The sequence below is a fragment of the Notamacropus eugenii genome, chromosome 2, assembly GCF_028372415.1.
Source record: "Notamacropus eugenii isolate mMacEug1 chromosome 2, mMacEug1.pri_v2, whole genome shotgun sequence".
NCBI classification, from domain to species: domain Eukaryota; kingdom Metazoa; phylum Chordata; class Mammalia; order Diprotodontia; family Macropodidae; genus Notamacropus; species Notamacropus eugenii.
Genome location: NC_092873.1, coordinates 466,402,633 through 466,426,020, shown reverse-complemented (window position 1 = coordinate 466,426,020; position 23,388 = coordinate 466,402,633). Strand labels below are relative to the sequence as shown.

The window sequence follows — 23,388 nt, the reverse complement described above, 5'->3', positions numbered from 1 at the left end:
AGGAGGAGGCTCAATTTAAGTCAGCAGTATACCGTGGCCACAAAAAAAACTTGGGCTGCATTAAAAGGGGCTAATGTAGAAAAGGAGTTATTAGACTCATCCTACTTGGCTTCAGAGAGTACAACCAGAAGAAATTACAAAGATGTCAAGAAAAATTTCCTAACAATGAGAGCTATCCAAAAGTAGAATGAAATGACAACAGAGGTGGTAGATTCCTCCTCCTAAGTGGTACGAAAATAGAGGCTGGATGGGTAGGTTGCAGTGGAGATTTTTTTGGTGTATCATCAGTTGGACTAGAGGCTGTTGGGATCCTTTCCAATTCTTAAATTCTGTGAAATACATTCCAGGCATGAGGAATAACACATACAAAGGTTGGATACCCAAGCTAACTGGAAAGTGAGATATGAGAAAGATGTGAGATGTGAGAAAACAGATCACATTTTAAATAGTGGTCCAGTCAATTTATGATTAGTTCTGCTCTTACAAACTATAAAAGTGCTTCCTAAGGTATCCTCACCCCTACACTAGGCACTCTGTAGAGGGTCCAATTTTTAAACACAAGGAAGTCAATGGCAGAGAGGGTGATACTAGAAGGTTCTTCAGTGTAGAGTCGAACAACAAAAAAAGTCTGCTAAAAAAGATAGGCTTCAGATAATCCAGAAAAAAAATCATATCCTATAATCAGTCAGGTTGCAACACCTATCATTAATTTCAAGTTGTGTATCTTAAAAATTATTTGAACCAAGTTGATGTGGGTACCAGTGACCTTGTATACTCTGGTTGATCAATTCCTAGACTACTGCAATGGTCCACTGATTGGTCTCCCTGTCTCAAGTATCTCACCATTCCAGTTCATCTTCTACTCAGCTGTCAAAATGATATTCTAAAAGTGCATGTCTGACTATGTCTTTGTCTCTCACAGATAGACACACGCACACACTCTCTCTCTCTCTCTCTCTCTCTCTCTCTCTCAAACTCTAGTGATTCCTTATCACCTCCGGGATCAAATATAAAATTTCTGTTTGACATTTTCATCCCCTCATAACCTGCCTGTCTCCCTCTCTCACCAGTCTCTTTTTGCTACCCTTTCTTCCCTCAGGAACCTATGATCCAGTGACATTGGCCTCCTCGCTATTCCTTAAACAAATTACCTCATCTCCCAACTCCAGGCATTTTCACTGGCTACCCATTCCTCAATGTCTGGAATGCTTTCCCTCTCCTCATCTCCTCCTGGCTTCCTTCAAGTACCAGCTAAAATCTCATCTGCTATAGGAAGTCTTTACCAATCCCCCTTAATTCCCTTTTTTGATTATTTCAAAGTTATCATGAATACAACTTGATTGTACATAGTTAATTTGATTGCTGACTACCCCATTACATAGCTTCCTTGAGAACAGAAACTATCTTTCACCTTTCTTTGTAAAACCAGCACTTAGCACACTGCCAAACATATAGGGAGGCAGTGAGTAAAATTTAGTGACATAAGCAAAAGTTGTTGTGCCTGTAATTTCTGACAGCGAGGAACATGTGTGTAAGGTAAAACATGAATCAGCACCCTCCAATAGGCTTTGAATGAAACGGCATTACTAATGCCGTTTCATGGCATTAGTTGGTTATTAACCTTAAAAAATGGTTATTAACCTTAAAAATATTAAAACGTTTATAGCCCCAGAAGAAATTATACTCTTCAGTACATTCTGCTCCCAAGTCACACTCATAAATCATTTACCTCACCTCTATTCTTTCTTGGACCTCTTTTACCCTACTGATGCACCCTGTGGGAATGCCTACGCTTTTTGGAAATAAGAGGGAATAGTCTATAGGTTCTCAAGTGCGGCCCTTTGACCGAACCCAAACTTCACAGAACTGAAGTTTGGATTTGGTCAAAGGGCCACACTTGAGGACTTCCAGAGGGCCACATGTGGCCTCGAGGCCCCAGGGTCCCCATCCCTGGATACCACTAACTAGTACTTCCTGTTGATTGGTTCAAATACTAAGATTGCCAGAACCTAACAGAGGGCTTTGTTATTTAGTTGACACTTAATAAATGTCTTTTGAATTGTTTATTGAACTGAGGTTTCAAGCTTTCAACCTGTAAAAGTTTTGTAGTTCACTGAGTTCCATTAGTAATCTTAGAAATAAACAGACATCAATAAGCAGTTGTGAAATTCTACTCCACGGACCAAACAGCAGGTTCAGGTCACACTGTTAAGTTAATGCATTTATTGATTTATAGTCTCTTGTGGTCAAAATGTTTTTCCCTACGAACTAGATGCTATCATAGACTAATTTCATCTAGAAACTAACCTTACCTTTAAATAGTAAGGGAAAAAAATACTTGGTTATATTACTCAGAAACAGAAGACCCAACTGCTGGAGTTTCAAAGCCATCTTCTTCCTTTTTTACTTACTGCAAAATTTTTAGAAAGTTAATTAAGTCTCTGGAAAAGATCATTCCTGAACCAGCAGTTCCCAATGTCAAGCAAAAACAAAACAAAGCAAAACAGTTAAGCCTTTCCACGACAAAACGACTGACATACCTTAACCAATCCCATTCTGAGTGCCAATCACACCACCACTGGATCAGCATCAAGAATCATGGGCATACATCACTTTAAATAGCTACAATGAACACGAGTGAGAAGAATGAAGTATAAATAGCCTGAAGTATATAACTTGTTGCCTTACTTAAGAAGGAGATATGCTTTGAATTCTAACCTAGATTTAGAAAGGAAAACTTAGCAACAAAATTTATTTTAGTATTTAATAATTAATAAGTAAAATCCTCAAACAAGTTCTTTTAAAAGAAAAAAATTTCATTTAACTCAAGCTGTATCTTAATTGTTACTTCTGTCAAAATTCTGCTACTATTACAACAAAATACTAAAAGAACTCTCTAGATTAGGAGTTCTTAACTTTTTTTGTGCCATGGAAGCCTCTGGCAGTCTGGTGAAGCTGATGGATTCCTTCTCAGAATGATGTTTTAAATGCATAAAATAAAATACCTGAGATTACAAAAGAAACCAATTATACTGAAATATGCTATCAAAATATTAAAAACCAGTTTACAGACCTCAGGTTAAAAACGACTGATCTAAATAAAGAACATACTTAACAAATTATTTCTACTATCAGGAGGTATTCCCATTGAAAGGTCATATAATGAATTTATTCTAGTAGAGGAAGGAAGGGTGTTCTAAAAATTAACTATAAGTTTTTCACTCTTTCCTACTAAGAAGCCCTATCACCTGGGACAGGTCACTTAACTTTCGTGGGTCTCAGTTTCCTCCACTCTAAGATGAGGGACTGAATGATGCTCCTTCTTGGGGATAAGGGAAAGGTTTAAGCATTTATATAGTGCCTATTAGGGGTCAGACACTGTGCTAAGAGCTTTTATAAATATTATTTCATTTAATCCTCACAACAACTCTGAAGGGTTACATGCTGTTTTTAATCTCCATTTTGCAGGTGAGGAAACTGAGACAGAGATTAAGTGACTTATCCATGTTTACAGCTAGTAAATTCTGACTTTAATTCAGGTCTTCCTGACTCCAAGCCCAGTGCAGCACCATACTGACTTATAGTATTATATAATTATTAGAATATATCATTCACTCATATTTTTAAATGCACAAAATAAAATATGTAGAATTATATAAAGTAAACCAATCTGACTGAAATCCTGTCTGTACACAGTAAGCCTGTGATCAGGTGCAATCCAGTTGTCAGCCTAAAGTAGTGATGAGTGTAAACAATATTTCAAGATAAAGTAGGGGAAGTGATGAGCATTTATTAGAAGTCTACTCTGTGCCTAACATTACGTTAAGCACTGTAACTGTAATGTGATCTGGAAATATCTGTGAATCTCATTGGTGATAAAGTCACAGGCATTGCTAATAATAATTATGGTTTGTTGTCTAACACTCAATAATTGAAGGAAATGCTGAATTTCTGTTAGAAGTGAGTGAAAATAAAGATGTAATTTTGTTGCCCCACTCAAGTTCACAGAACTCTTGAAGTATGCCCACAGTTAAGGAATTAATAAAACCTAAGTTAAGAACTCCTAATCCACAGGAAAGGCTACCTGATAACTCTTCCTTGTGTTGTCTCTCTCCTCAAAATTATCTTATATTACTTATCTGTGTATATGCTACATCCATCAGTAGAATGTAAGTTACTTGAACATGTGGTATTTTCAATTTTGTCTCTGTATGCTCAGCATCTAACACACTTCCCTACACAACAAATATTTGTTAAACTGAATTTATTCTTATTTTGTAAGGCAATTCAATTCATTCCCTTTCTTGAGTAGATATTTTAAGAAATGCTTCCTGATACTGAGCTTCCTATAACTGCCTCCAAAGTTAACCCTTTCATTGCCACACTCTCTACCCCCAAAACGTGCTATACCTTATGTGTAGCCTGTTTAAAGGGAAAAAGGGATGCAATTTCATGCACCTTTGAGTTGAGTCTTAGATGAATGAAAACAAGTTTGCTTTGGGTCTTCCATACCACATAACTATAGAGGATAAGCAAATCAACTGGTGAAATTTGTTAGAGAGATCAGGACAGCTGGCTACTCCAGTCACTGCAAAGAGGTGCCCTGGGGACCTCACAGATGAGGTAAACAAGTCTTTTCAAAACCAGAGGGTGTCTTGTAAGTAACTCCTGAAGCACAAGATTGTTAAGAAAGTAATCACCTGTCAACCTATGGGATTGCCAATATAACTACGATGAAATCCACCACAGTTCAACTGGGGCTCTTCAGCCCCATCAACTGTAAGACATTCCTTATACAGGCATACTCAGAGATTATGCGGGTTCAGTTCCACAGTACCACAACAAAACAAATATCACAATAAAGTGAATGACACAAATTTCTCATTTCTTAATGCATATAAAATTATATTTACACTGTACTGTAGTCTATTAAGTGTGCAATAGTATTATATCTTAAAAGAATGCACATACCTTGATTAAAAAATGCTCTATTGCTAAAAAAAAAAAAAAATGCTAACCATCACCCAGACCTTCTGTGAGTTGTAATATTTTGCTGATGGAGGGTCTCGCTTCAACGCTGATGGCTGTTGACTGATCAGACTGGTGGCTGCTGAAGGCTGGGGTGGCTGTGGCAATTTCTTAAATAAGACAACGAAGTTTGCTGCAAAGATTGACTTCCTTTCACTTGAATACTTACAGGCCACTGCAGGGTTATTAATTGACCTAATTTCAATACTGTTGTCTCAGGGAATGGGAAGACTTGAGGATAGGGAGAGAAATGGGGAATGGCCAGTCGGTGGAGCAGTCAGAATACATCCATTTATCATTTAAGTTTGCCATCTTACATAGATGCAGTTTGTGGTGCCCCAAAACAACTCCAACAGTAACATCACAGTAAGGATCACAGATCACCATCACAAATGTAAGCATAATAATAATGAAAAAGTTTGAAATGTTGTGAGAATTACCAAAATGTGACACCGAGACATCATCTTAGCACATACTGCTAGAAAAATGGTGCCAACAGATTTATTTGATGCAGGATTACCACAAACCTTCAACTTGTAAAAAAAAAATGCAGTATCTGTGAAGCACAATAAAATGTATTCATATACAGGTGTGCCTGTATACGAATACAAGAGGCTACTGGACACTAGCAGCCCCGCTGACACAAGCGACTCTCAATGGCCGTATCATACTGGTCCAGTTTCCAAGAGGAGTTACAGGGAACCACCTAGAGAAGAGGTATCACAACAGGCTCTTGGGAGTATATGCATATGCCTCTTTGGCAAGCTCTATACAGGTAACTGTGGGTAGAGCCAACTGGATACGCTAGAATTGCCTAACCCATCCCATAGAGTTATCACCAAAAATGTTGAGTCCACAGTGGGATGACAGATAATTCCTTTAGTTATGAAATGAAAGGTTCAAGGAGAGGGAACACGTATTTATTAAATACCTACTATGTGCCAGTCACTGTGTTAAACATTTTACAAATATTATTTCATTTGCTCTTCACAACAACCCTGGGAAATAGGTACTACTGTTATTCCCATTTTGCAATTGAGGAAATTGCATCAGATAAAGATTATGTGACTTGCCTCAGTTAGTAAGTGTCTGAGGCAGAATTTGAACTCAAGACTTCCTGACTCCAAGCCTATCTACAATGTCACTACCAAACTGCTGGAGTAGTTTCTCTCCTTGTGACCTCATCAATTCCAAGAAGGATTCCAAATACTATAGTAAGACAGTCTCTCTTCTAAATTACAGTCCTATATCACCAACTCTCTTTTAGACACCAAATAAATGTCCCATCATTATAATAATATAATTAACAATAAACTAATCAGAAATGTAACTGAAAAAAGTGTCCTGTTTTGCTTGACTGAGCATATTTCAGGTTTATTCTTTCTTTTTTAATAGTGATGGGGTGGGGAGATAAAAATCAAAGCTTGTCAACGAAAAAAATCAAAATTAAATTAAGAAAAAGAAATGTAGCATCAGATTGTGCAAGGCTTTTAAGATAGGAGGACGGATTTGACTCTTATTTAGGAGGTATTAGGAAACTACTGAAGATTTTTCAGCAGAAGTATAATACAGCCAAAACTAAGTATAATATCTTGCCAATGATGTAAAAAATGAATTTGAAAGTGTGATAGTGAGTATTGCTATAATTCAGTGGTTCTTAACCTGAGTCCATGAAGTTGTTTTGAAAAATACTTTGATAACTGTATTTCAACATAATTGGTCTCTTCTGTGATCTTCTACAGTTTATTTTATATACTTAAAAAGACTATTCAGAGAAGAGGTCTACAGTTTTCACCTGACTGACAAAAGGATCCACGATACACATAAAGGTAAAAAAACCAACCAAACAAACAACATCCTGGTGGAGTTCAAGATGTAAGCAAGATAGGCTGGAGTCAAATTGTGAACTTAGTTTCAGTGGGAATGAAAAAAGGAGACTGATTCAAGATATTGCTTCATAGAAGAAATCAATGCAACCCAGTTAAATGAACAGGCATTTTAACAAGATATTATAAACATATGGTACTATGGGAAGATAAGAAAGATGAATGAGCTTAGAGGAAAAAGATCATGAACTCAGTCTGATCCATGAGGAGTCTGTGCAGTCAGATAATTTAGAGAAAGAGAGTTGGAAAGAAAGAAATTTTGGTGAACCAAATCACCAAAATAGAAGCAAGTAATATATGCCTATTAAAAATAAATAAAAATCCTCAAGTTTTCCTACCCAAACATTCCAAATTTTTCCTTAGAACTTCAAATTATAACCCCATCCACCCTCACCCTCCCTTCCAAGCAGCAAAAAGAAAAGCAAATTTTACTAAAATTATGGGAAAGGAAAATAGACAGTTATCAGATTTTATCCCAAAGTACTACAGCATCCTCTAGTGGAATGCTGAGGGACTGCTTGTTGGCTTATAACCCAGGCCTCTCTTCCAGACCTTTTATCTAAACTTTACTTATAACCTCATAACTTCAGGCTATCCTCTTATTTCTCTAAACCTAAAAATCAGATGCCCTGCTTATAGTAAATTTCTGTTGGGAGTTTCAGACTCTAACATAACACGAGCAGAATAGGGAAAAAGTAAACTTCCAATGACAAAATGGTTTAGGTTACTGTTCAAAAACAAGAACTAATTCTAAGAATGCTATTCTACAATGGAAACAAAATGAGGGAAATTCAAACCAGTATTCTTTAATAGCATAACTCACAGCAAATAAACAGCTTCCATGACAAAAGACATGCGAGGCTGAAAATGCACTTAAAAAAAAAATCTGGACAGGTTCAATTTTTCACCTCCCTTCTCCCCCCCGCCAACACACACACACACACACACCCCAAGAGCCTGCTATGTGCAGAGTTCTGTCCTAGGTACTGGATTGTCTTGATATAAGGTCAAGAAGTTAATAAAAAATAATTAAAAAATTTGAGAGTTGGAAGGAACCTCAACGGTCATCTAGTCCAACCCACACACCCATGCAATCTCCATTGTAGTAGAGTAACTAGTGACTATGCAGACTAACCCTTTCTGAAGGCCTCCAAGAAAGGAAAACTTGCCACATCTAGAGGCCGTCCATTCCACTTCTGGACAGCTCTAATTGATGTGGAATTTTTCCTGAATCAAACTTTTCCGCAACTTCTACCCACTGCTCCTGGATCTGCCTTTTGTGCATAAAGAGAAGCCTAGTTTCTTCTCCACTCTTTTCCAGACCACTTCAAATATCTGCAGACGGCTTTCATTTCTCACTCTCTGATCAACTAATGAATGCCCACACCTTTCTTCTTCTCCAGGTACATTCTTTCAATAGTGACAAAGCTAGACTCTTTGGTTATCCCTTTGGTTACTCTCAAGCTTAGCAATGTCCCTCCTAAGTTATGGTGTCCAGAACTGAACACAATACTCCAGATGAAGTCTGATAAGCACAGAGTATGACAGAACTACTCTATTCCTGGAGCCTATGCTCCTCAATGCATATGGAGATCCCATGGGTTTTTTTTAGCTGTTACATCACAATGCTGCCTCACTCTGCACTTTAGATCACTAAAACCCCCAGAACTTTTTCAGACCTACTGTCTAACCATGCCCCTTCCATTCTTATACTTGTGAAGTCAATTTTTTTTATAGCCAAGTGAAGACTTGAAAATTATTCCTACTGAATTTCATCTTGTCATAGTCAGTCCAATGCTCTAGCTTGTAAAGATCCTTTTGGATCCCAATTCTCATCTATTTTGTAAGCTATCCCTCCGAGCTTTGTGTCATCTGCAAATCTGAACAGCATCCAGCTATGCCTTTATCCAAATTATTGTTTAAAATGTTACACAGTACAGAGACAAGCATATTATGAAGTCAGTGAATTTTTAAAATTAAAAGTTTTTAATTGATTGACTATCATATTACTTCTAATGAAATGACACAAAATAAATGCAACAGGAGCAATGAATAAAAATAGATGGAGTCAACAGCCAACCAAATCATAGAGCTTTTGAGTAACTGTATGATACAGAACTGCTAGTCTAAGAAAATATGACTTCCTTAATTAGACTTGTGTACATAAAATATAATGATGCCAGGAGCAAAAGGTTTTTTTGTTCAATTCCTTCAAACGAGAGTTGGAGTCAGACAACCTGGGTTAAAATACTCTCTGCTACTACATGATCTTGTGTCTTCACCTCTCCAGACTCAGTTTCCTCATCTATAAAAGCATGGGGCTGGATTAAATAACAATATGCATTACCATTTAAGTTCAAAGATGAACAAATGAAGATCATGATCTGGGTCGATATTTCTGTTTTTAATCTGCTGGTTTACGGACTGTGATGTTGAGGCTGATAAGATGACTAAATGTTCAAGCAGCTGGGAGCCAAGAAGACCTGAATTCAAAGCCATTGGCCTGGGCAAGTCACTTAACCTTTCCATGGGATGATGAGGATGATAATAATAGTGCCTTCTTCCTAGGACTGCTGTAAAGATCAAACCAGGTAATGAATATAAAGCATTCTGCAACTCCTAAAGTGCTCTATGAGCTATTATTATTAGCTCATAGACATGATTCTTATTATCATATTATTACCATAGAGTAATTAATATCTGTTCTTTATATACCATGTATGGCTTAGAAAATGCTTGATGTACATTATTTCATTTGATTTAAAATTCTTAGGACAGAATTTTTTTCACAGTGACCAATCTTCCTAAAAATGCCAAACAGAGACAAACTCAAACAGCAATCTTTACCTCCAAAATGTGCGTGTATTAGTTTAGGAACCAAAAAAAGACTATACTAAACAAATCAGTTATTATGGGGGTGAGGAGAGAGGCAGGAAGGAGGAGGAGAGAGTTACAGTACAAAAATGGCATTACAAATACTAACTTATAACCTCAAATATGTCAGAAAACATAAATATGTCTGAGAGTCTTGAGCTACAGGTTTGAGAGTTAGAGTTAGTAAATAAGTCAGGAGAGAGGTTAACCTCTGCTCAGGCAAGAATAGAGTGAGAAAAGATTTTGAGGGAACCTATCAAACTTATCAGTAGGTAAACAAAAATGCTAGGTACACTGTACATTCTGTGGGCTAAAAGAAGCTGGAAGCCAAACTAGCCTCCCTATGCTACTCCTCACAAGATTCCCAGGTACTCCCTTGTTCTCCCCTACTCTCCATCCAAAAATACTTTCTTTACCTTCTAAGGTTTGAAATTACTATGACTTGGGAAAAAGCTATGCATTGCACAGTTAAAGATAAAATGCTCTAAAAATGCAAAGCTCATTCTAATATTTGAGTGTGAATGAATTTCAGTTGATTCAATTTAATCAGTGAATAAAGAAGTATAAAGGAGTAGTTATATGTTCTCCAGTTTTCAATAGAGAAGGGAGTAATGAAAGCAGCAAAGGGTCCTATACAGGAGGTAAGGGAATTATGGACTGAAAGAGAAACTTCTGGAGCCTTCTCAGTTGTGCCTTAGGTTCAAATAGGCCAGGAAACATGCGCAAAATTCAGGCCCTCTTCCCCTCTAGCCTAGCAGTAGCCCCTTATTTGGTCTTCCTGCCTAGAATCTCCCCTACTCCAAAACATTCCTCTATACAGCTGTCAAAGCGATTTCTCTAAAGCTCAAGTCCAACTATATTACTTCCCCCACTGAGTAGACTCCAGTGGTTCTCAATTACTCATGGAATCAAATATATTTCATCTACCTATATTTCATCTAGCAGATCTAATCCCTTAAATCCATTCACTTCACATTCATAAGGGATGTTATTTAGGTCATACCTATATGATCTGATGGTTTTTCCTTCTTTCTTCAATTTAAGTATGAATTTTGCATTCAGAAGTTCATAATTTGAGCCACAGTCAGCTCCAGGTCTTGTTTTAACTAATTGTATACAGTTTCTCCACCTTTGGCTGCAAAGTACATAATCAATCTGATTTCTATATTGACCATCTGGTGATGTCCATATATAGAGTCGCCTTTCAGGATGTTGAAAAAAAGTGTTTGCTATGACCAACGAGTTATTTTGACAAAGGTCTATTAGTCCCTGCCCTGCTTCATTCTGTACTCCAAGGTCAAACTTGTCTGTTATTCCAATTATCTTTTGATTTCCTATTTTAGCATTTCAATCCCCTATAATGAATGTGACATCTTTTTTTGGTGTTATTTCTAGAAGATATTTTAGGCCTTCATAGAACTGATCAACTTTGGCCTCTTTGGTATCAGTGGTTGGAGCACAGATTTGTATTACTGTGATGTTGAACAGTTTGCCTTGGATTGAAATAGATATCATGCTGTCACTTTGGAGATTATACTTCAGTACTGCCTTTCTCACCCTTTAATTGACTATGAGGGCTACTCCATTTCTTCTAAGGGATTCTTGCCCATTATTGTATACGCAGTGATCATCTGAATTATACTCACCCATTCCCATTCATTTAAGTTCACTAACATCCAAGATGTTGATGTTTAATCTTTCCATTTCCTGTAGCACCACATCTAGCTTACCTCGGTTTATAGATCTTAACATTCATGGTTCCTATGCAATACTGATCTTTATGGCAACAGACTTTCCTTATTCAATGGAAGATCAAATACTGAAGCTGAAGCTTCAATACTCTGGTCACATAATAAGAAGATATGTGTGTGTGTGTGTGTGTGTGTGTGTTTGTCCTCTGTTGCTGAAGAAGACCATGCTATCAGAGAAATGACGACATGACTTGCACTTGACTTTGCTTTGAGTAAGGGAGGGCTGTGCAGGTCATCAGCCTCACTTCTCCTCCAGAGCCATCTGAATCCAGTGACCAGATATTCATCAGGATGACTGGAAATGACCCAGGATGAGCCAATTGGGGTTAAGTGACTTGCCCAAGGTCACACAGCTAGTGAGTGTCAAGTGTCTGAGGTGATATTTGAACTCAGGTCCTCCTTTCTCCTGCACTGGTGCTCTATCCAATGCATCACCTAGCTGCCCCAATGAGAAGATAAGACTCACTGGAAAAGACCCTGATGTTGGGAAAGACTGAAGGCAAAAGGAAAAGGGGATAGCAGATGATGAAACGGATATATATCAAAACCTGGCCTCTCCTCACCTTTCTAGTCTTCAAACACATTACTCCATATCCAAGCACCGTACATCAGATCATATTGGCCTTGCCTGCTTTTGTAATGTATGGCGATCCCCTATGTCTAGAATGTACTCCCTCACCTTGGATTCTCAGAATCTCTGGTTTCCTTTAAAACTGCTCAAGAACCACCATCTAGAAGAAGTCTTTCCTAGGTCTCCAAACTACCTTATATTTATTCTATATGTATTTATATATGTTGAGTTGTCACCCTCTCTAGAATTTAAGGCAAGGATTATTTCTCTACTGCTTTCGTATCTCTGTCCCTTCCCCTTCCATCAATGTCTGGTTTGTAGTAGACGAAAATATTTTTTCATTAACTGATTTTTGTTATACAGATATAAAAGTCAAATTTAAAAAATACTAAGTCTGTGTAAATATTTACCTAAAAGAACCCTGTCTTCATGACCCTTAAGAGTCCAGTGATGGTGATAACAATAGTCAGCACTTATAATTTCATGTTAAGGTTTGCAAGGTGCTTTACATGCAATGTCTCACTTGATCCTCACAACAATCCGGTGAGATAAGTATTATTATACCCATCTTGCAGATGAGGAAACTGGGGCAAAGAGAAATGAAGTAACTTGGACAGAATCACACAGCTAGTAAGTATGCAAATCAGATTCCTGTCCAAGTCCTGCACTCTATGCACCTGACAATGACACACAGACAAGTAATTTTTAGTTCAAACATTCATCTCTTTTTTTAGTAAGAAAACTTCTGACAAACTTAGCTGACATCATTCATTAGTCACATCACATTGTTCCTGTGACAAAACAAATAAACAAGCCTCCATCACCTGCTGATCCACCTTCTGTTGGTGAATCTCTTAGAACAAAGAATAGATACATGATATCTGGTCCACAAGGATGCATTTCTTCACAAAGCCTGAACTGACCCTACAAAGCCAACATGAGGGGCTAGCAAACCTTTCAAGAAACCAAGATAAAATAAGACATGCTTAACGTATGTAAGAGGTGCAGAGAAAATGGGATGTTCCAAAAGCATGATTTATGAGGATTTTGTTAGGTTTTTTTCTCCTTCCCAGCATTTTGATTACTTCAGGTAAAAATATAGTAGAGGGATTATAAAGACCATCTACTAAGTCTGAAATAGTTAAAAATGATTTTTTTTCCTCCATCACTACTTTTGCATGTATTTCCAAAGCCAAGAAATCCCATTGCCTTACATGCAAATTTAGTGGGATTTGGGTTACCAAGCAAAGCCTAAAGAACTCTGAAAACTAGAAAAGGCTAAACTGAGCAAGTGGAAAGATCCATTCTAGTTTCCATCGACTCTGGATAAACCCTTTTCCACTCTTTGTAATATCCCTTTTTAAACCTGAAAATTATAAAACATTATCCTCAATTAGCACAGAGTACATGAAAAGGGTACTAGATTTGTAGGCTAGGGGAGCTGCCACCTACCTAGCTGTATGACCTTAGGCAGGCTGCTGAGTTGCTCAAGGCTTCAGTGCTCTCATCCGTGAGATGAGGGGTTGAACCAAAAGGCCTCTCAATCTATGACCTTACGACCTGACTTCACCAAGTATGTCTGTACTACTTGTACTCATTCCACATGGAACTTTCAAATTTCTTTAGGTGTTTATGTTTATATTCTCATAGTTGTCTTTCATCCAAAATAAAATATTTTGAATCTCCTGAATGAAAATACAATTACTAGGGTATAAATATAACACTTCAGAATATATAGAAGTTCCACATGGAAAGAGATGGCACATAGAGGATTCAAAATTCCCGGGTCTTATGGAATGAGAAGGTGTCTCTGCACAGTGCTCTGGCCTCTTGCAATTGCCCTAAGTTCTTCAGCAGCCCTAGCCCCAGGCTATTCATCTATAAAACACCTGGGTTGGCAGGGATGAGAGAGAGCTGAACAAGATGATCTCAATAAAGACTGGGCTCTACAATTCCATGACTATTTAATTTGAAGCTACTTGTTAGCGTCATAAAACAACAAACTCACTTAGCATGTCAACCTCGCTCAGTATCCATCCTCTGAGAATAAATATGCTTCTTTTTTTTGTTTACAAATTATTTATTCCATAACATTTATGAAATATCTACTATGTAAAATGCACTTCACTGAAAGATACACATATAAAATGGAGTGATAAGGAATGTACATCAATGTACAAATTAAAACATAAGCCCTTATGAGGAACACATTGCCCAGCAAATCTCTCTGATTTACCTGTATTTTAAAGGAAGTAGATATCAGTTACTCAATAACTATTATTAAAAACTTAGTATGTGCCAGGCACTGTGCTACAAAGAAAGAAAAACCATCCTCTGTCCCTTAAGGAGCTTGTATGCTAATGGGGTAGACAATCTGTAAATATACAGCAGTACATGCATAGTAGAAGGCAGGTAATCTGAGGGAGGAAGACTCTAGAAGCTGACCAGACCAGAAAAGACTTCCTGAAGAAGATGGCACCTTTTTTATCGATGCTATTTTCTAGTCATCTTTTCTTCATTTTTCTTCTAGTTAACACCTAAAGACTAGTTTTTATTAAGCTGGTGGCTCCACAGGTTCCCAAAGTAGGCAATGCCACCCTGAGGGGACCCTGGAACGATCCAGGGGTGGCAGTAATAGTCTCTGGTGCAGGTGAGAGGCATTGAGTAGGAGAAGAATAAGGAAAGAAGAGAAGAAAAATTTAAATAACCTTTCATACATGTTTTATCTGTTGTGTAACAAACGTAAAGTCATGGTGATTACATTGTTTTCCAAATAAACACACAAAAATGAAAGTTATAACCAATCATTGGTCAAGTCCGCTAACAGGTCTAGCTTGCTGTACATTGTCAGGAAGTCCAGCACACATCAGCAGAAATATGTGCTTCTAATGACTTGTTTACAATACAAGTACTATATGGTTACATGATGCAATATTGAGTCATCAAAATGACAATGTGGGGAGAAACCCCACAAATTTACAATAAATTTAAAGGGTTAAAGAAAGTAGATTTCCAGGGGAGTGCTGACTAAATTTTTTTTTAAAAGGGAGCAGCAGGCCAAATAAGTTTGGGAACCTCTGCTCTAGACAAATGATCACATCATTTCTTAACTTCTACAAATATGGTTTGTGGAACCCAGCTGTCTTGGCTACCATGTTTCTCCTAATACAGTCACCTAAGGACACTATATTATCATTCCCTACTTCCTCTGGAGCTCTTCCATCCTTCAAAAGTTGCATGGTCAAGGATGTCTTGGCTGCAAGAAAGGGCAAAAAAGAATGAGAGAATCCTCAATGGAGATTTGGAAGGGACCTCAATGGTTACCTTGTCCAAACCCCCTATTTTAGAGATAAGGAATCTGTGACCCAAGGAGGTAAAGCAGGGCATCCAGGAAGTGTGCACTGTCACCCACACTAACCCACTTCTTCCCCCTCTCCTATTCAAACATACAAATAAAACTAACATGGGAACCAAGTGCACACACTGCACTTACTCTGCTTATTTTTTTTCCTTTCATTTTAATATTCCTACTCCTCCATGATTCATATTTATCAGTCCTCACTCTGTTCTCCTCCTTCAAGGGAGGTATGTTTCTAGAAAGACTGACTTGTGATCACAGTAGTATCTGGACACAGACTCAGTTTATCAAATGGTTCAAAGGCACAGAAGAGCTGCTTTTCTCTCCTAAATTAAGGCAGACTACAAAACTTTACCTTTTCTTTAACCAACTGATTTTGATTTTCTTGTCAGTCACAACTAAAACAATAAGTAATATCCACCTACTGAATGGTTCCACGGAGAGGGAGCGTCAATAAGATGCTAGAGTTGAAGTCAAGGAAACCTAAATTCAAATCAGGCTTTGGGTACTGAACCTATTTGCCTCAGTTTTCTCATTTGTAAAAAGGGGATAATAGTACCTACCTCCAAGGATTGTCGTGAAGATAAAATGAGACATTTTTAAAGCACCTTGTGAACTGTAAAGAGCCCTATACATGCTAGCTATTATTATTTCACTATTTTCAGTTCAACCAACATTTATTGACACGAAAGCATAAGGGCCTATATTGGCCCTGAAGGAGATATAAAATTAATATAACAGAATTTTTGCTTTCAAAGAGTTTATAATTGATTGAAGAAAACATGTAAGAAAACAACGTAAAAAGTATGAGTCGGAGAAGGGGGAATACCTAAGAGCCATGAAGGGAATGTTCACAGAGGAGGTGAATTTGATCTGGGACTTGAAGAATGAATTGAACAGAGATGCTGTAGGGAAAATTTATATTCTGGATATAAATACTCAAAAAATATTATTAAACATCTGCAGTGTGAACCTACTATGTATCAGGCACTGTGCTAAGAGCTAGGGATACAAAGAAAGGCAAAAGATAGTTCCTGCTCTCAAGAAACTCAGTCTAATGGATGAGACAACATGCAAACAATTACATACAAACACAAGTTAGGATAAAGATAATCAACAGAGAGAAAACACTAGAATTAAGGGGAATCAGAAAAGGCTTCCTGCAGAAAGTGTAGAACAATCACATAAGTGAAGGCAAAAATAGAAAACCATCACCCATTTTGGTGAATGGCTAACAGTCTGCCTCCAATTCCTGTTTTCTTCACATAAGACTTTCTTAACATGCTTTGATTCCTTTTTACTGTTACCTACTAGCATTGAGTGCTGCTTCATCCAACCAGCCCAACTTCCTCTAAGACTTCTCCAAGATGTCTGTGCTAACACAATCCTACTGATACCCTTAAACAAAATATTATTAAACAAAGTTTTATAAGGTTTGAATATAGACAAAAAAAATCAGTCCAACTACGCTATATAATTTGTGGCAATTTAATAGCTACATTGGCTAATCTATATCCCCCATAAAAATAACTATTGGGTCCAAACAAAAACTAAAACACTTCCTTACTGACCATTTTCTTTTCTCAGTTCTACCAGATTGCTGCATGTTACTGGTTAAAGGAAGATACTTATGTTCTCCAAATTAACTATTACTCTGTGGGAGTGCTATTCTTTTTTACAAATCACCACCTCAAAGTAGACAGCAAAACCCACGCTTCCTTCTGCTAAAGAGAAGCTAAAGAACTCATGACATTTTAAAAGGAATGGAGGATAACCTTGCTGTCCTCCTCCACATTTCATCTTTCAGCAGAATTTACAATATTCAAAGCTGCATACACCCACCATTCAGAAGTGTTGCAAAAAAAAATAATAATAATTAAATAGGAAGATTTCCTTTTAGCCTAAAGTAGTTAAGAATGTTTTATACACACACACACACACACACACACACATCATTTTAAGATGGGGAAACTGAGGCAAACAGAGTCAAGTGATTTGTCCAGGGTTACCCAGCTAGTAAGAGTCTGAGGATGGATTTGAACTTAGGTTTTCTTGACTTCGGGCCTGGTGTTCCATCCACTGTGCCACCCAGCTGCCCATTATTATTACTCATTACTTGTTTATTAAATACTTACTAATGTGTTAGGCACTGGGAAACAAGGACGCAAGCACAAAAATAATACAATGTCCTCAAAAAGCTTACATTCTTTTGAGAAGAAAACACATTCTAGGGAGCAAGATATGAACAAATAGAGTAATCATTAACGGCTTTGCAAAGGAGACAGCACTTGAGCTGAGCTTTGAAAAAAGGTAGGAATGCTGTAAGGCAGCAATGAGGAAGGAAAGATTTGTTGGCTGTTTGGCTGAGTGTGGGAAGGAAAGCAGTGTTAAAGAAACCTGGAAAAATAGGCTGAAGACCTTTAAATACCAAACACGTGAGTTCTTATTTCATATTAACGACAAAAGGGAAACAATGCAACTTCTTAAGCCAAGGAATAAAATGTCAGAGCTATGTTCTAGAACTACGACTTCAATAGTTGTGTGGAAGAGGGCAGAGAGTTAACTTAGGAGGTTATGTCAACAGTCCAGGAAAGAGCTGGACTAGGTTAGCTGTGATGTGAGTGGAGATGAGGAGACAGATGTTCAAAACAATGACATAGTTCCTGGAGAACAAGGGCTGTTTCACTTCTGTCTTTATATCCCTAGAGCTTAGTACAGTGCCTGGCATGTTAAGTAAGCACTCAAAAATGCTTGTTGATTGAAATGTTTCAATTCATTTTGGTAAATAAAATAATCAGCTTTTCACTATGAAACTCAGCCAACAAGAAGTTATCAAGCTTCTATGTGCTAGGCACAGTGTCAGGTGCTAAGGATACATGGAAAAAGACTGAAACAATCCCTACTTGCAAACAGTTTACATTTGAATGAAAGAGAAACATACGTAAGCATATATGTATATGTGTATATAATACATATATATGTCTAACACAAATATAAATGTATAAAAAGAAATAACATTAATACCCCCAAAATAAGTTTCAGTCATCATCCTAGGAAGCATTACCTGCGATGATGCAGCCTGGCAACTGCTCATGCAGATGCTAAAGCTACTGAAGACCAGATACGAATTCTTACCATCAAAGTCCTTGGCACTATCAAATGGCTCAATATCAGAAACTGATTTCATTCTACTAGTGGAAATGACATTAAAGAAGAGGAATCACCATCTGTTTTGTGGCTGTACTCTAAGGACCATAGGACCTTTTCATCAGACTTGTAGCAACTTTCATGTGTTGTCTCCTCTATTAGAATGTGAGCTTCTAGAATACAGGGGCTATCTTACTTTTCTATCTGGACCTGGCACTTGGTACCAGTTCTTTGCACATAATAATTATTTAACAAATGCTTCATTCATTCGTAAGCCATTGTTTAAAAATATATGTTAAAACAAACCAAAAGCTCAGTATCATAATGACTGAGATTGGCCCCAAAGAGATGATCAAATCCATCATCCCTACTTTTGTGGAGATGTAGTTGGTGTAAAACTTCGGTGTAAAACTCATGCTTGTTGGAACTGATTCCCCCTTCATTACTTTTTATTCTTTTTTTACAAGAGATACTTCACTGGGTAGGGTAGAGGAAACATATATTCAGAAATGAAAGTGGTATAAAAATAATATATCAATAAACATTTTGTGTGATAGAGATCATGAGTTCTGACTTTTGTGGATGATCTTCAAGAACTGTCACAGCCAAAGTTTTACAATCCATTGGGACAACCTGGTGAGGAACCTTTTTAAATTAGTTGGGCTAGTTCATGCACAACAAGAGATTTGGGCACCAGGCCCAAAGTCAAAAGCTTTTCCAGCTAGTATTGTGTTCCAGAGCCCAGATTGTCTCCACAATGCAATGAAGACTTGGTGCAGAAACTAAGATATTCAAGTCTTCCTGATTAATGGTTTAATTTCACCAATCCTTGTAATGTATTTAACCCAAAATGAGAAAACTGAGGCTCAGAGAAGAGAAAATTAGGTGAGCAAGGTTAACACAGAAAAACCACTTAATAATTGCAAGAGAAAAGGAACCATGGTTTAATATCTGTAAAGTGATCTATCATCCACCAGTGATAAATCCTGGTTATGTCATTATCTGCTTGGGCAAATTGCTTAACCTCTCTGGAAATCATATTCCTCATCTATAACACAAGAGGTTTGGAAATGACCTCTGGGGTTATTTTCAGCCTTACATCTATGCTCTGGTGACCTGGAATGGACAACTCAACCATACCAATTAATATCCTCCAGCAGACATATCATCATTCTATTAGAAAAAGTATAAATAAGCAACACTTTTAACAGGAAATACTGTTTATAAAGGCTTAAAATTAAAGACTTCAAATATTCAAACTGCAATAGTTGCCACCTACCTCAAAGTCAAGATTAACAGAGTCAAGAAAGTAAAAAGATTCTAGACCAGACAGAACTATACTTGTTTTTCTTAAACAACCTTATCCATCAACTCCCCTAAAAGACTAAATATTGATATAGGTAGGCCATTCTTTCAGACATAATTCTGGAAGTTGAATCCTAAAACAGATGACCATGAAGTAAAATCTTGAAAACTAATATGCTATTGTCTGAGTAGGTATGTTCCACTTAAATCATCAGATGAGTGGATAACAATGTTTCATTCTTTACTAGGCAACAATAAACTAAATTGAGCAGGAAATTCAGCTGTCTGTAACATCAAGCTGACTAGAAGACTTCTAAGTAACTTATGATTAAAAATAATAACGATGAAGAGTTTTCTTATAGACTTTATCAAGCAATAATTTTTATGGCTGCATACATGGTTAATATGAGCAAATCATGGTGAGTAAAATTCATTTCTGATGTTTAACCAGAATCTGAAAACCTACAACCTACTTCTCATAGCAGCCCTGGGCTAGTCTGCTTGTGTTTTATCTTAGAAAAGGCAGGAAGCAATCCCACCGACTATAACATGACTAAGCAAAGAATATCTGATGAGATGATCTAGAAGGCTTCTTCTGATTTGGGGTCACAATTTCCTCAACTGTTAAATGATTGTCAGAAATACTCATTTAATTGAGAAGAAAACTGGGATCTAAAAAAAGGAATGACTTAACCAAGATCAAACAGTAAGTGACTGGCAGGGTTTAGACTAAGACCAAGACTTCTGACTCCCAGGCCATAATTCTTTCCATTATACCATGTTTCTTCCCAAATTCAGTCTTTAAAGACTGATTCAAAATCATTAAAGTAGTGGTACATTTACAGACATTAAGGATGCATAATCTCAAAAACATTTCACCTTCTTCAAATTTTAATTTTCCAAACCAACTTCATAAGTCAATATAGCATAATGGAAAAAAATCTTCAACCAGATGAGGAGTCAGATTCTGATCACTTCGTGCTTCCAATTGATTATCTGATCTCAAACAAGTCATTTAATGTCTCTGAATGTTAGTTTTCTCATCTGTGAAATTAGGGTGTGGGGGTGCTAGGTCGCTTCTAGCTCTAAATTCTATTAATCTAAACTGAATACATCCTATGCTATCAAAATGGGCAGAAACATTAACTACATTGGTTATAACTCATGGCATTTGAATGTCAAGTTTTAAAATAAACACAATATGGATCTGCTTGTTATAACTTCTTCTCCATGTGTCTCCTGAAAGTAAGTAGCTGATAGAAAAGCCCTACAAATTCTAATTTTATATACTGTATTCAGCATTTATTTGGCTACCATGTAATGCTCTTCACTAAAATATACTGAGAAACATAATGAAAGCTAAATTATGTAAAGTGCTTTGCAATAATCCTTAAGCCACTATATAAACACTAGCTACTATTATCAGCTATTACTATTTTGAACACATTTTTTCTACTTTACTATAGTCAACTTAATGGGGAAACCCAAATTACCAAAGAGAAATAGATATAGCATTTTATCATCATAATTTATATTCTGCACAGCACACTGGCTTATAAAATACCTTACATACATTATTTCCTAAGATCTCACAACCTTGTAAATTATTATGTACCGGTATTAGTATTACTCCCATTTTACTTATGGAGAAACTGAGGCTCAGAACAGTAAAATGACATGTCCAAGGTCACACAGCAAATAGGCAGAATATGGGATGTGATCACAACTTTGAGCCCAAATCCACTATTCTTTCCATAGATGCTTTGTTACAAAATGTACTTTTAAACTTAAGTATGGTGGCCCTTCTCCTTGCCAAACCTCTTTATTTGTATCATTAATTTTATTCCCACCCAGTTTCTCAAGCAAACTGTCCCCACAATCATCCCCACTCTCCTATCTTCAATCTCTCCCTATGTAAGTTACTTCCTTGCCGTATATAAACACACACATCTCTTCCTCATCCTTAAAAACCCCACGTTTGATCTTACTTTTCATGATATCATCCCATATATCTTCTCGCTTTTTGTGACAAAGCTCCATGAGAAAGTCATCTACACTAGGTGCCTGTAACTTCTTCCACTCTCTTCTAAACCCTCTATTCTGGCTTCTGACATCATCATTCAACTAAAACAGGTCTCTCAAAGTTACCAAGATCTCTTACTGTCAAATTTAATAGCCTCTTCTCAATCTTGCTCTTCTATGACCTCTGTAGCATGATACTTGACATTTTCTTCTCCTGGATGTTACTACATCACTCTCTCTTGATTCTTCTCCAATGTGTCTAACTGCTTCTTCCCATTTTCCTTTTCTGGTTCTTCTATGTTATACACCCTAACTATCAGTATCCCTGACCTTGGCCCCCTCCTTTTTTAACTTTATACTATTCCATTTGACAATCTCATCAGCTCCCATGGGTTCAATTCTCATCTCCATGCAAATGACTGCATCTACGTATCCAGCTTTGCCTCTCTCTTAAATTACTGCCTCTCAGGCATCTCAAACTCAACAAATCCAAAAGAGAACTATCTTCCTCCAAAAAATTAACCCCCTAGCTATGTCCCCAACTTTCTACTATCAACAGCATCATTCTTCCCAGTCACTCAGGCCTATAAACTCAATGTCGGTCAATTTCTCACTCAAACTACACATAACCAATCGGTTGTCAAATGTTGTAATTTCTACCTTCAAAGTATCTCTCATAAACATCCTGTTTTCTCTCCTAATATAGCTATGACCCTAGTTTAGGCCTTCATCACCTCTTTTCTGGACTAGTGAAACAGAGTTCTAATTGGTCTTTCTGCCTTAAGTTTCCCCCACTCCAAGACATCTTCTACCAGTAGCCAAGATGATTTTTTAAAAATGTCTTGACTATGTAACATCCCTGACTCAAAGAGCTCCACTAGCTCCCTATTTCTGGTAAGGTCAAATATAAAGTCCTGTGGCATTTCAATCTCTTCATAGCCTGTCCCCTTCCTAACTTTATAATCTTCTTACACTTACTCTCTTCCACATACTCTACAATCTAGTGACACTGACCTGTTTGCAGTTCCTTGAAAATGTCATTCCATGTCCCTTTGCCTTTGAATTGCACTCATGCATAGAATTTCTTTCACTTGTCTTGTTTTCCTGGCTTCCTTTAAGATTCAACTCAAAATTCACCTTCTTAGGGGGCCTTTTCCCTCTTTCTTAGCTGCTAATGCCTTCCTCTTTCACATTTTCTTCATATACTCTGCAAATATCTTGTAGGTTTCTCTAGGCTTACCTAGATATTATAGGCTGTCTCCCCCATCAGAATGTGTCCTCCTTAAAACAAAAACTATGGAGTTTTTTTTTCTTTTTTGCCTTTCTTTTTATTCCCAGTATTTAAGACAGGGCTTGGCACATGGTAAACACTTAATAAATGCTCACTGACTGATAACGATGGTTCACTTTTTTATATGTCACTGTATGATTTTCAGAGCACTTTCA

General features: G+C 37.2%; 1 protein-coding gene across 6 annotated transcripts in view; it reads right to left on the bottom strand.

Annotated features, from left to right (window-relative positions):
- Window positions 1–23,388, bottom strand: part of ABL2 (ABL proto-oncogene 2, non-receptor tyrosine kinase) — an 85,249-nt gene that overhangs the window by 49,047 nt on the left and 12,814 nt on the right. The window contains exon 1 of one of the 6 annotated variants that reach the window (XM_072648531.1): window positions 9,262–23,388. The exons of the other annotated variants lie outside the window; for them this stretch is intronic. Within the exon in view, the coding sequence (XP_072504632.1) occupies window positions 9,262–9,295 (34 nt within the window). The 5' untranslated portion in view covers window positions 9,296–23,388. The remainder of the gene's footprint in view (window positions 1–9,261) is intronic. 6 annotated transcript variants of the gene reach the window in all.